Source organism: Stegostoma tigrinum, chromosome 35 (genome assembly GCF_030684315.1).
Source record: "Stegostoma tigrinum isolate sSteTig4 chromosome 35, sSteTig4.hap1, whole genome shotgun sequence".
NCBI classification, from domain to species: domain Eukaryota; kingdom Metazoa; phylum Chordata; class Chondrichthyes; order Orectolobiformes; family Stegostomatidae; genus Stegostoma; species Stegostoma tigrinum.
The window spans coordinates 20,471,518-20,483,893 of NC_081388.1; the positions used below are offsets into that span (position 1 = coordinate 20,471,518).

Sequence of the window (12,376 nt, forward strand, 5' to 3'; positions counted from 1 at the left end):
TATGAGACCAGCCATGATCTCACTGAAAGGTGGGCTCAGTAACTGAATGGCCTACTATTGCTCCTGCATAAACCCACCCGTGTCTAAATTCAATAGGAGCTAGACAATATCCAGGTGTGGGCTGAAATGTGGCAATTTATATCCACACCATACAAATGCCAGGCAGTGACCATGTCCAGTAAGAGACAATCTAGCCCCCACTCCTTGACATTCAATAGTATTACCACCATTGTATCCCCACACTATCAACATTTTAGGGGTTGCCATTGACTAGAAACTGAACTGAGCCAGCCACGCAAACACAGTGGCTACAGGAGCGGGTTCAGAGGTTAGGAATACTGCGGTGAGTAACTCACCTCCTGACTCCCCAAAGCCTCTCCACCATCTACAAGACACAAGTCAGGAGTGCGATGGAATGTTCCCCACTTGCCTGGATGGGGGCAGCTCCAACAACACTCAAGGAGCTTGGCACCATCCAGGAAAAAGAAGCCCACTTGATTGGCAGCACACCCACAAACATCACTCCCTCCACCACTGATGCTCAGTAACAGCAGTGTGTACCATCTACAAAACGCACTGCAGATATTCACCAAAGATCCTTAGGCAGCACTTCGCAAAACCCTGACCACCTCCAATTAGAAGGACAAGGGCAGCAGACACATGGGAACGCCACCCCCTGCAAGTTCCCCTCCGAGTCACTCGCCATCCTGACTTGGAATTATGTCACCATTCCTTCACTGTCACTGGGTCAAAATCCTGGAATTCCCTCCCTGAAGGTGTTGTGGGAGCCATATTGGATTAAGAAGGAGGCCCGCCACCAACTTACCAAAGACGATGAGTGATAGGCAATGAATGCTGACATTAAAGGCTGTTGAGGAGCAATGTAGTGTCCCTACCTCTGAGCTTGGAGACCAAGGTTCAAGTCCCACCTAGTCCCAAGGCATGCCCTAACATTCCTGAATGTGTTGGTGAGAAAATATGCAAATACTGACCTTACCAACAATGCTCACAACATTTGATTTTGTTGTTTAAAAGCATAGCATATTTATAATCTCACACTATTACAACAAGTCATTCAGTCTGTCAAACCTGTGCTGAACTAACTATCTATTCATCTCACCCTTCTCACGCTCATTGTCTTTTCACTGAAACTCTTACATTGCGTTCTGGAACAGTTTTGGTTCTTTGGATGGCAAAGTGGCAATATCCCTGAGTCTGGACCAGAAACTTCAGGTTCAAGCACCACTCCAGGAGGGCTCAGTCTGTAACTCCTTCTGATAGACGTACTAACAGTGAGTCAGAACATAGGGTGGTCCAGAGCAGAGGCACCCTGCAGATGCCAATGGTGGACTTTGCCTGTAAGCATGGACAAATCTCACTGCCCAGTCCTTGGACTCGAGAGGAAATGGAAGATTTCATTAGGACCTTACGGCAGGGGCGGTGGGAGTGGGGGCGGGTGGGGCGGGGGGGTGGTTTCTGCCATGCTACAACCTATGAAGCCGTGCTGAATGTAGCTACCTATCCATTGTTTCCAGGGTTATCTTAAACCTTTACAGTAAATCCTCACCGAAAGTGGAACCAAATTGAGAGCGCAACTAGACACACAGGGGACAAGTAGAGGAAATCAAAATGGCCTTATATTGGCGAACCATTCGGAACTTCTTCTTAACCTGACTCTCAGATTGGGTGTCCGATGAAAGGATAATGATAACCAATGATACCAATTTAGAATATTGTGAGCAATTTTGGGCCCATCCCTCAGGAAGGATGTACTGGCCATGGAGTGGGTCCAGAATAGGTTTGCAAGAATGGACCCAGGAAAGAAAGGTTTAACATATGAGGAATGTTTGAGGACTCTAGGTCTATACTAGATGGAGTTTACAAGGATGGGGGGACCTAGCCGAAAATTATGAAATATTGAAAGGCCTGGATAGAGTGAACATTGAAAGACATTTCTATTAGCAGGAGATGCTAGGACCTGAGGGCACAGCCTTAGAGTGAAGAGAAGACCCTTTAGAATGGCAATGAGCTGAAACTTCTTTAGCTGGAGAGTGGTGAATCTATGGAATTCACTGCAATAGAAGACTGTAGATGCCAGGTCATTGAGTACATTTAAGACTGAGATATATAGGTTGAGGATGGTCAAGGGGATCTAAGGTGACAGGGAAAAGGCGGGAGAATGGGGTTAAGAAACTAATCAGCCATGATTGAATGGCAGAGCAGGCTCGACAGGCTGAATGTCCTAACTTCTGCTCCTATGTCTTGTGGTTTTATGGATACATTGTTAGCACAATTGTCAAAATGACCCAAGATGAGAATGGGAGGCTTTTTCTCTTACTCACAATTTTAAAAAATTCATTCACAGGATGTAAGCATCGCTGGCTAGGCAGCATTTATTGTCCATCCCTAATTGCCCAGCGGGCAGTTAGGTGTCAACTACATTTCTGTGGGTTTGGAGTCACATGTAGACCAGACCAAGTAAGGATAGCAGTTTCCTTCCCTAAAGGGCATTAATGAAACCAGATGGATTTTATTTTCCGACAATGGATTCATGATCATCATTAGACACTTAATTCCAGATTTTTATTAAATTTAAATTCTACCATCTGTCTCCAGAATGTTGCCCAGGCCTATCAATTAACGGTCCAGCAATGATACCACTGGGCCATTGCCTTCCTCAGTGGTTGCAGCTTGAATCATGATGCCTGCAAAAGTGATGAAAACAGAATGAGTTATAATTTCCAAAAGGAAGATTGGGCAATATGTAAAAAGGCAAAGAGAAATTAAAATTTCAGAGCCTGGGGGAAAGAGCAAGGGAACTGTGACTAATATTTTTAAAAATCTTTCAGAGGGATAGCACAGCCACAATGGGAAGAAAGTCCTCCATTCTGTGTGTGATATGAATCTATGTGGCATTGATCACATTGATGAGAAAGGAATGTTGGCCAGAATACGAGGAGAGCTCTCCCCACATTGGAGATTCGACAAGCAGAAAATCACAGAAACATCCTTTTCTGAAATATACAAAGTGCTCTGACACTTATATCAAAGCAGAACATTTACATTAATTAGAAAAATTATCACACAAAATAAACCTTGGAATGAGAGTTCTACAAACAAAACACGCTAAGTGAAGGTTAAAATTTCTGGCCTTTACAATGTGCTAAAGAGATCTGCATTTGGTTTTAAATGTTAAAGACATATCATGTTAAGATCAGGAGAGAGGAGATTCAATTCAAATAGAGGAGGCTTCCAGGATAATTGGAGAGAAGTGTTTAGAATGTGAGAGGGATGCACTGGAGCAGACTTTATTCGTGGTTAAGAGTTGGGAGTAAGCGAGTGTAGAAGTTGGGAAGACATGTTGCTGTTGTACATGACATTGGTGAGGCTTCTTCTGGGGCACTGTTTCCAGTTCTGGTCACCCCATTATAGGAAGGATATTGCCAAGCTGGAGAGGGTTTGGAAGTGATTTACCAGGATGCTGCTGGATATGGAAGGTTTGAGCTATAAAGAAAGATTAGATAGGCTGGGACTTTTTCCACTGGGGCGTGGGAGATTGAGGGCAGATAGATGTTCATAAAATAATGAGAGGTATAATTAGAGTTCATGGTAGTTGTCTTTGCCGGAGGAAATCCCCTATGATGGGGCATTTCAAGACTAGGACGTACATTTTTAAGGTGAGAGGAGAGAGATTTGAAAAAGACACAAGTGGAATTTTTTTTACTCAGAGGGTAGTTCATGTGTGGAATGAAAAATTTGGAGAGACTTGGGCCAGGAGTAGGCAGGTGGGACTATTTTAGTTTGGGATTATGTTCTACATGGACTGGTTGGACCAAAGGATCTGTTTCCATGCTGTATGACTCTATTAACTCTTAATGCAGAGAGGTGTGTAGGACAGTTCTGTTTTTGTTTTATTCACATATAGGATGCGGACATCGTTGGCTGGACCAGCAGTTATTGCCCATCCCTAATTGCCCAGCGGGCAGTTAAGATTCAACCACATTGCTGCGGGTCTGGAGCCACACGTAGGCCAGACCAGGTAAGGATGGCAGTTTCCTTCGCTAAAAGACATTAGTGAACCAGATCGGCTGTTTCCAACATCAGTGGTTTCAGGGTCATCATTAGACCCTTAAATCCAGACTCTTTATTGATTTCATATTCTATCATCTGCCATGGCCCTGAACATTAGCTGGGTTTCTCAATTAATAGCCTAGCAATAATACCACAAGGCCGTTGCATCCCCTAATAGAGGAGCTACACTACGGATAAAATCAGAAAGTGCTGGAGAATGCCATTGGCTACCATAGCATCTGTGGAGTGGAGTTCCAAAGAGGAATCATACTGGACTAGAGAGATTAACACTATTTCTCTCTCCAGCGCTGCTGAGTTTCCTTTCTACTTTCATAGCAAGATAAGCTAGATGGGTTGTTTCTGTCATTATAGCACCCATATAACAGTATGTGAAAATAAAGAAGGGGTCTGTAAGACAGGCAGGATCAGAGATTTAAACTGTGCAAGGATATTTAAAGCCCCTAGGGAGGTGGGTAGTTCTTTTGATTTGATTTGATTTATCATTGTCACATGTACCTAGGTACAGTGAAAAGTCTTGTTTTGCATGCATTAGAGGCAGACCATTCCATACAAAGTGCAGCAGGGTAATAGAACAGAGCGAGGAATACAATGTTACAGCTGCAGGGAAGGTGCACAAAGAGTGAGACCAACATTAAATTTAAACTTTCAGAGGTCCTTTCAGAAGTCTAGTAACAGCGGGGAAAAAGCTGTTCTTAAATCTGTCGGTTGCGTGTGTTTAACCATTTGTGTGTTCTGTCCAGCAGAAGCGGGTGGACAAGATTATAACCAGGGTGGGAAGGGTCTTCGATGATGTTGGCTGCCTTCCTGAGGCAGTGAGAAGTATAGATGGAGCCAATGGATGAGAGATTGGCTTGTACGGTAGTCTGGGCTGTGTTTACAACTCTCTGTAGTTTTTTATGGTCCTGGGGAGCAGTTGCCGTACCCAGCCGTGATGCACATCGGTAGGATGCTTTCTGTGGTGCATCTATAAAAATTGGTAAGAATCTATATGGAATTTCTCCCCTTTCCTAAGTCTGCATTCCCAGAATTTCTGTCCCAAGGCTGCAACCAACCAGTGTTTCAGAAATTACCCCCAGTTGACCCAAACTTCCACCATTTCAGTGAGACAAAGATTGCAAAGTTTGAAATCATAAATGAAAGCTCCTAACTGCCATAAAAATAGATCAGTTGGAATTTTATAAATTCTGTCAAAATTCATAATAATGAGAATTATCCACTGGGTTACTTTGATACGAGCTCCTAATGCACCTACGCAGTCCTTCTTTCTCCTTGCCTCAGATTAAGGTTGATTTTAGAGTTCCTTCAATTCTGTGTACCTTCAGAAATTATCTGTGCACAAGTGGTTTAGCATCGAGCATTTATTTGGGGGTACAATGGAAATGGAGTGCATTAAATGTGGAATAAAATTAGATATCCTTCTTTTGTGCACTGTGAAAATGTTAATGATAACAGTGTGACCACTCTTTCTGCTGGAATAAATGATAATTTACTCAAATTTAATCAACTAGAGAATTCTGGGGAAGGGTCACTGGACTCTAAACATTAACTTTGATTTCTCGCCTCAGATGCTGCCAGGCCTGCTGAGCTTTTGCGGCAACTTCTATTTTTGTTAGAGGTTTCTTTTCATTGCTTATGAGTGTTAACCCCTAACTGAGAATTTCACGACACAACATTTGGATCTAATCTGACAGACAGATTTCTGCCTTCCGTACAAGCTGCCCCTCAAACGTGGCCTGACTTGTAGCCCTTTGAAGTTAAGGATAGGAATAGAGGGGGATTAATCCCCCGTACCCCTTCGATTTGTCTTTCCTTGATCATTTCCACATCATTTCTGAAAAAATACTGTTACCACAAGCAAAATGTCATCAGCCCTCTCTTTTCACACAGTCTGAGACATGATCCCGCTTTGTGTCGGTATTTCTTACACATTGTCGTCATGACTACGAGATGAAAAGCTCCAAGAAAGAAATGCCTTCTTTTTTGACAATATCCAAATTCTGCATCACCAGACAAAAAAGATTTGGAACAATATTTCAGATCAATTCTTTGTTTATTTCCCAAGTTGTTTGCTCTCTTTAATAAATGGTAATTAAAATACCTCAGCGATAAAAGAACCGAAAATTGTGTTTGAAATACCGTCCATTTTACATCACTGAGCTGGCCCCATCCTGTGTTGAAAAGATTGATTTTTCATTTAAACACCCCAATGTTATAATTGCCGTGCAAATAGTGGAGCTCTAAATCTAGCAAATGGTTGTCAACTCCATCAAAAATATAGTCATCGAATCATAGAGCTGTACAGCATGGAAACAGACCCTTCGGCCCAACTTGTCCGTGCTGACCCAGATATCCTAAATTAATCTAGTCCCATTTGCCAGCATCTAGCCCATATCCCTCTAAATTCCTTCTTGTTCATGTACCCATCTAGATGCCTTTTAAATGTTGTAATTGTACCAGCCTCCACCACTTCCTCTGGCAGCTCATTCCATACGCACACCACCCTCTGTGTGAAAACGTTGACCCCTTTGGACACTTCTAACCCTTTCCCCTCTCACCTTAAAACTATGAAATGTAGTTCTGGACTCACTTACCTGGGGAAAAGACTTTGGCTATTCACTCTATCTCTTCCCCTCCTGGCTTTATAAACCTTTATAAGATCACCCAACTCTCCAGGGAAAATAGCCCCAGCCTATTCAGCTTCTCCCTGTAGCTCAAACCCTCCAGCCCTGGACACACCCTTGTAAATCTTTGCTGAACCTTTTCAAGTTTCACAACACCCTTCCTAAAGCAGCGAGACCAGGTTTGAATGCAGTATTGCAAAAAACAGCCCAACCAATGTACTGTACAGCCACAACATGACCCTCCCAACTCCCATACTCAATGCAGTGACCAATAAAGGCAATCATATCAAATATCTTCTTCACTATCCTATCTACCTGTAACTGCACTTTCAAGGAACTAATAGTTCTTGTACCTTTTTCAAAGGCTGCATTCTCTCTGTCGTGGATGGTGGACATGTTTAGATAAGAGGAGGCTAGTCATCTCTCTCTTTTCCCTGTCTCCATGTAAGAAAAAGTAGCAAGCTAGGAAAGTTTCCCCCAATGTCTGAGGAAAATTCTTGAAAGTTTAGTAGGCTACCACTACAGTCAGTACAGACATCGGGAAAATTATTGCATTCACGAGGAAGAAATTGGATGGAGTAAGTAAGGAGAAATGGTTTTCAGTGACAGGAGGACTGGAAGAGGTATAGTTTTAAAGTAACTGGAGAAAGAAGCAGAGACAGGGTTAAGAGGATTTTTTTAACATAGTAAGTTAATTGTGACCTTGAGTATGCTGCTTAACAGAACTCGAGAAGCAGATTTCATTGCAATGGAGCAGAAGACCATTCGAACCATCGTGTTTGTGCCAGCCCGGTAACCTTCCATAGGACCTGCTGTCCCCTGCCAACACCCCACCCCGCTACAAGTCCCCACTGATTTCTCAAGATCAAACTTTTGCCCAATTCCCTTTAGACAGTCGCTAGTGAACCTGCTCCCAACTTGGGCAGCACTTTCAAGATCACTGTGTTAAACAGAGACAGTATTTTTTGCGAAATGTTCGAACATGTTTGTGCTCTCTGTGGGTGATAGAATACCGTCAGCCACCAATTGAAATGGCTCCTCTTTATCCCCTCCATCAAAACTCCCTCAGGGTTTTGAACGCCTCAATTGAAGCGATCCTGTAGTCCCTTCATGTTGGAAAGGTGGCTTGGTCGCAGGCTGTTCAGGGCTCACTCTTTACCTTGGAATCCTCTCGCTCGCCTGCTGTTTTCCCGGTGGACATCACAGTTGTTGTAGATGGTCTCGTCCTCCCTGTGGCCACGGAGCATGTGGAAGTTGGTGTAGGTTGGCTCATGAGGCATGGCCTCAGGCATGGTGCAGATCGGGCCAGCTCCAACAGAAAACCCTTCAGCAAGGCAGAGTATTCAGCTGCTAGTGAAGTGCTCAAAGTGAGCTAATTGTGCATTACCTTTCAGAACAGGCAGGCAGGGCATTTAAACTTGTGTTTCTTGCATCATGTTTGACTCCGAACACACTTTTTCTGAGAGATACTGATGTTATCTCCTGTACTTCCTGTGATTTGCTTATCTCAGTGAAGTATCAGCAAAAATGAGGACTGCTATCAGAAATGATCTCTGCTTTACAATTTTGCCCTTTCTCGATCACTTTATAACCCTCAGCGTAGGGAGCAGTGGGGAGGGGGGAAGATATGGTTGAGTTCAGGGATCGTTTTGTGAGTTTCTTCCTTAATGGAGTCTGTTGTGAGTTAGATAAAGGCCAGAGATTCGGTTATTCTGCCGTAGCAGCAAGCTCTGTTCCAGTCTCAGAGTGGTACCCTCACTGTAGGAGTCAGTCTGACCTTTAGAAGCCATTTACCACAACCAGTGGGTGGGCTTCACACACATGATTCAATTACTGCAGAGTCAAGCAAGTTTTCAATTACATGACCAACTCCCAATCAACTTGGCATAGATCGGGGACTGGTACTGTACCATTCCTGCCAACTGAATACAATGCAGGAAGATAACAAAGTGTGAAGCTGGATGAACACAGCAGGCCAAGCAGCATCTCAGGAGCACAAAAGCTGACGTTTCGGGCCTGGACCCTTCATCAGAGAGGGGGATGGGGTGAGAGTTATAGATTAAATAGGGAGAGAGGGTGAGGTGGACCAAAGATGGAGAGAAAAGAAGATAGGTGGAGAGAGTATAGGTGGGGAGGGAGGGAGGGGATAGGTCAGTCCAGGGAAGACGGACAGGTCAAGGAGGTGGGATGAGGTTAGTAGGTAGGAAATGGAGGTGCGGCTTGGGGTGGGAGGAAGGGATGGGTGAGAGGAAGAACAGGTTAAGGAGGCAGAGACAGGCTGGGCTGGTTTTGAGATGCAGTGGGGAACGGGGACGAACTGGGCTGGTTTTGGGATGCGGTGGGCGAAGGGGAGATTTTGAAGCTGGTGAAGTCCACATTGATACCATTGGGCTGCAGGGTTCCCAAGCGGAATATGAGTTGCTGTTCCTGCAACCTTCGGGTGGCATCATTGTGGCACTGCAGGAGGCCCATGATGGACATGTCGTGTGAGGAATGGGAGGGGGAGTTGAAATGGCTCGCGACTGGGAGGTGTAGTTGTTTATTGCGAACCGAGCGGAGGTGTTCTGCAAAGCGGTCCCCAAGCATCCGCTTGGTTTCCCCAATGTAGAGGAAGCCACACCGGGTACAATGGATACAGTATACCACATTGGCAGATGTGCAGGTGAACCTCTGCTTAATATGAAAAGTCATCTTGGTGCCTGGGACGGGGTTGAGGGAGGAGGTGTGGGGGCAAGTGTAGCACTTCCTGCGGTTGCAGGGGAAGGTGCCGGGTGTGGTGGGGTTGGAGGGCAGTGTGGAGCGAACAAGGGAGTCATGGACAGAGTGGTCTCTCCGGAAAGCAGACAAGGGCGGGGATGGAAAAATGTCTTGGGTGGTGGGGTCGGATTGTAGATGGCGGAAGTGTCAGAAGATGATGCGTTGTATCTGGAGGTTGGTGGGGTGGTGTGTGAGAATGAGGAGGATCCTCTTTGGGCGGTTGTGGCAGGGGCGGGGTGTGAGGGATGTGTTGCGGGAAATGCAGGAGACGCGGTCAAGGGCATTCTCGACCACTGTGGGGGGAAAGTTGCGGTCCTTGAAGAACTTGGACATCTGGGATGTGCGGGAGTGGAATGCCTCATCCTGGGAGCAGATGCGGCAGAGGCGGAGGAATTGGGAATAGGGGATGGAATTTTTGCAGGAGGGTGGGTGGAAGGAGCTGTATTCTAGGTAGCTATGGGAGTCGGTGGGCTTGAAATGGACATCAGTTACAAGCTGGTTGCCTGAGACTGAGACTGAGAGGTCCAGGAAGGTGAGGGATGTGCTGGAGATGGCCCAGGTGAACTGAAGGTTGGGGTGGAAGGTGTTGGTGAAGTGGATGAACTGTTCAAACTCCTCTGGGGAGCAAGAGGCGGCGCCGATACAGTCATCAATGTAACGGAGGAAGAGGTGTGGTTTGGGGCCTGTGTAGGTGCAGAAGAGGGACTGTTCCACGTAACCTACAAAGAGGCAGGCATAGCTGGGGCCCATGTGGGTGCCCATGGCCACCCCCTTTGTCTGTAGGAAGTGGGAGGAATCGAAAGAGAAGTTGTTGAGGGTGAGGACGAGTTTGGCTAGGCGGATGAGGGTGTCGTTGGAGGGGGACTGGTTGTGCCTGCGGGACAGGAAGAAGTGGAGGGTCTTGAGGCCATCTGCATGCGGAATACAGGTGTATAGGGACTGGACGTCCATGGTGAAGATGAGGTGTTGGGGGCCAGGGAATTGGAAGTTCTGGAGGAGGTTGAGGGCGTGGGTGGTGTCACGGACGTAGGTGGGGAGTTCCTGTACCAAAGGGGAGAAGGGAAGAGTCTATTTGGCCCATTGTCTCTCTGCTGGCTGTAGAGAGAGCTACCCAATTTGCCTTACTCTCCCTGGCCTTTTCCCAACCTGCCTTTCTCCAACATGTCTCCATCCAATTCACTTTTGTTAGTTACTATCGAATAGGCCTCCTTGACTGAGTTCATTCCAAACCAGATCAACTCATGGGTGATTTCCCCTGTTGTCCTTTTACTAACTAATCATTAATGTTTGTCCTTTGCTACACTGGAAACAGTTTCTCCTCACTTGTTGTAAGAGTGCATCATTTTTAACACCCAATTTTCTCCTTCAAGCAGAATGCTTCCACTTCCTCAACATCTCTCTCTCTCTTCAATCAATTCCTGCTTGCGTTTTCTCGCTTCTCACACCATGAAAAATGTGGGCCACGGTGAGGTAGCCAGGAGGTAGTCAATGAGGAGCATCTCAACATCAAGACCCAAAAATCCCATTGTCCAAACAAGTGCTTAACAATGAGGCCAAATACTCACTGGTGAGCAGCGAGAGGCTAATTTTCTGTGAATTATCACTTCCTGAAAGCTGTGTTATTGTTTAATTTGCCGTCATTGGTGTAGATTCTCCCAGCCTCCTCACTGCCTGACAGGAACTAAACATTGACAACCCCTGACATTAGAGTCCAAGCAGATACCTGGTGACCACAGTTTGCCCTTCATCTCAAACACCCATCACCAGCGTCATAGACCGTGTGCAATGTGCAGTGGTGGCATGTCACTCATGTCCGTGAATATTGGCATTGACACTTACCAGCCTCACACCATTATCGCGGCACATGTCAATCCACACACAGAACGCTCCGCACTTTGGGGCACCCTCGTATCACTTTTTACAATTACACATGGGCAGACTAGGCTGCATCTCAGAGTGTCTTAGCACCCCCTTATTCTACTGCAATGCTCACCTCTTTCTTCGCACCTCACCTCCTCAGTTGCATCCTGCCCTGTTGTTCAGTGTTAATATAAAGCCAAGTGGTTTGTGATGGTTGTCAGCGAGTTCCTCAGTTGTTACAGCTGCATCAATTTCACACCAGTGTCATGTTCCAGCAGTACACAGGAGATACACCACACATATGCTTCAACTGAATTACCCCATCTCAGAGCTGCGTGGTCCTCAGTCAAATCAAAGAGGGTGCTGCCATCAGTCAGGGGGGGTGGGGAGCGGGGTTGGTGGCACAGCTATTCAGAGGCATCATGCAATCACAGTCCTAGGGCAGTCAGGGTCAGGAGCTCTGTTTCACTCCTGTCCTCGTACAGGGCCACAGTCAGTCCTGCAAGTCCAGTGTAAACCATCAGGGCATCTGCAGGCCTCTGGTTGGGCATAGGTGTGGAGATCCGTCAGGATCCAGTTCCATTCATTGTAATAAACCCCAAAGCAGGCTGCATAGTATAGCACCCAGTGCCCCACACAACTGGAATGGCAGGGTGAAGAGCTGGTGTGATGGTAGAGCAGGAGGAAAATGAGAACGCTAAGCAGGAGGAACCTTACCTTTTGCATCAAGAGAGCACAACAGCATCGGGTGTTCCAAGCCAGAGAGAGGCAGAGTAACACTTGGTTCTAGCCAATGGGAGCTGGATGCAGTGTTCACTCACTCATTACTACAGGCAGGTACTTGAAAGGCAACCTGTCTTTATCTGGTCAAAGCAAGCTTCTGTCTGTTGACTTTTGCTGTGTCTGAATAAAAGCGAAGTGCATCAAAATGTTCAAAAGCTCTCTTGCATGTGTTGGCACCACACTGAACAGTGAGGAGATGGTGGGCTACACTGAGCGTTACAGAGTGAGCAACATTGACCTGGAGATAAGCGGTGACCTAGAGG

General features: G+C 46.0%; 1 protein-coding gene across 3 annotated transcripts in view; it reads right to left on the reverse strand.

The window, feature by feature from the left end:
- Nucleotides 1-8,135, reverse strand: part of LOC125447558 (uncharacterized) — a 75,539-nt gene extending 67,404 nt beyond the window's left edge. For all 3 annotated transcript variants that reach the window (XM_059639934.1, XM_059639936.1, XM_059639935.1), the window contains exon 1: nucleotides 7,873-8,135. In XM_059639934.1, coding sequence (XP_059495917.1) covers nucleotides 7,873-8,005 — 133 coding nt within the window. In that variant the 5' untranslated portion in view covers nucleotides 8,006-8,135. The remainder of the gene's footprint in view (nucleotides 1-7,872) is intronic.
- Between the last annotated feature and the right edge of the window lie 4,241 nt (nucleotides 8,136-12,376).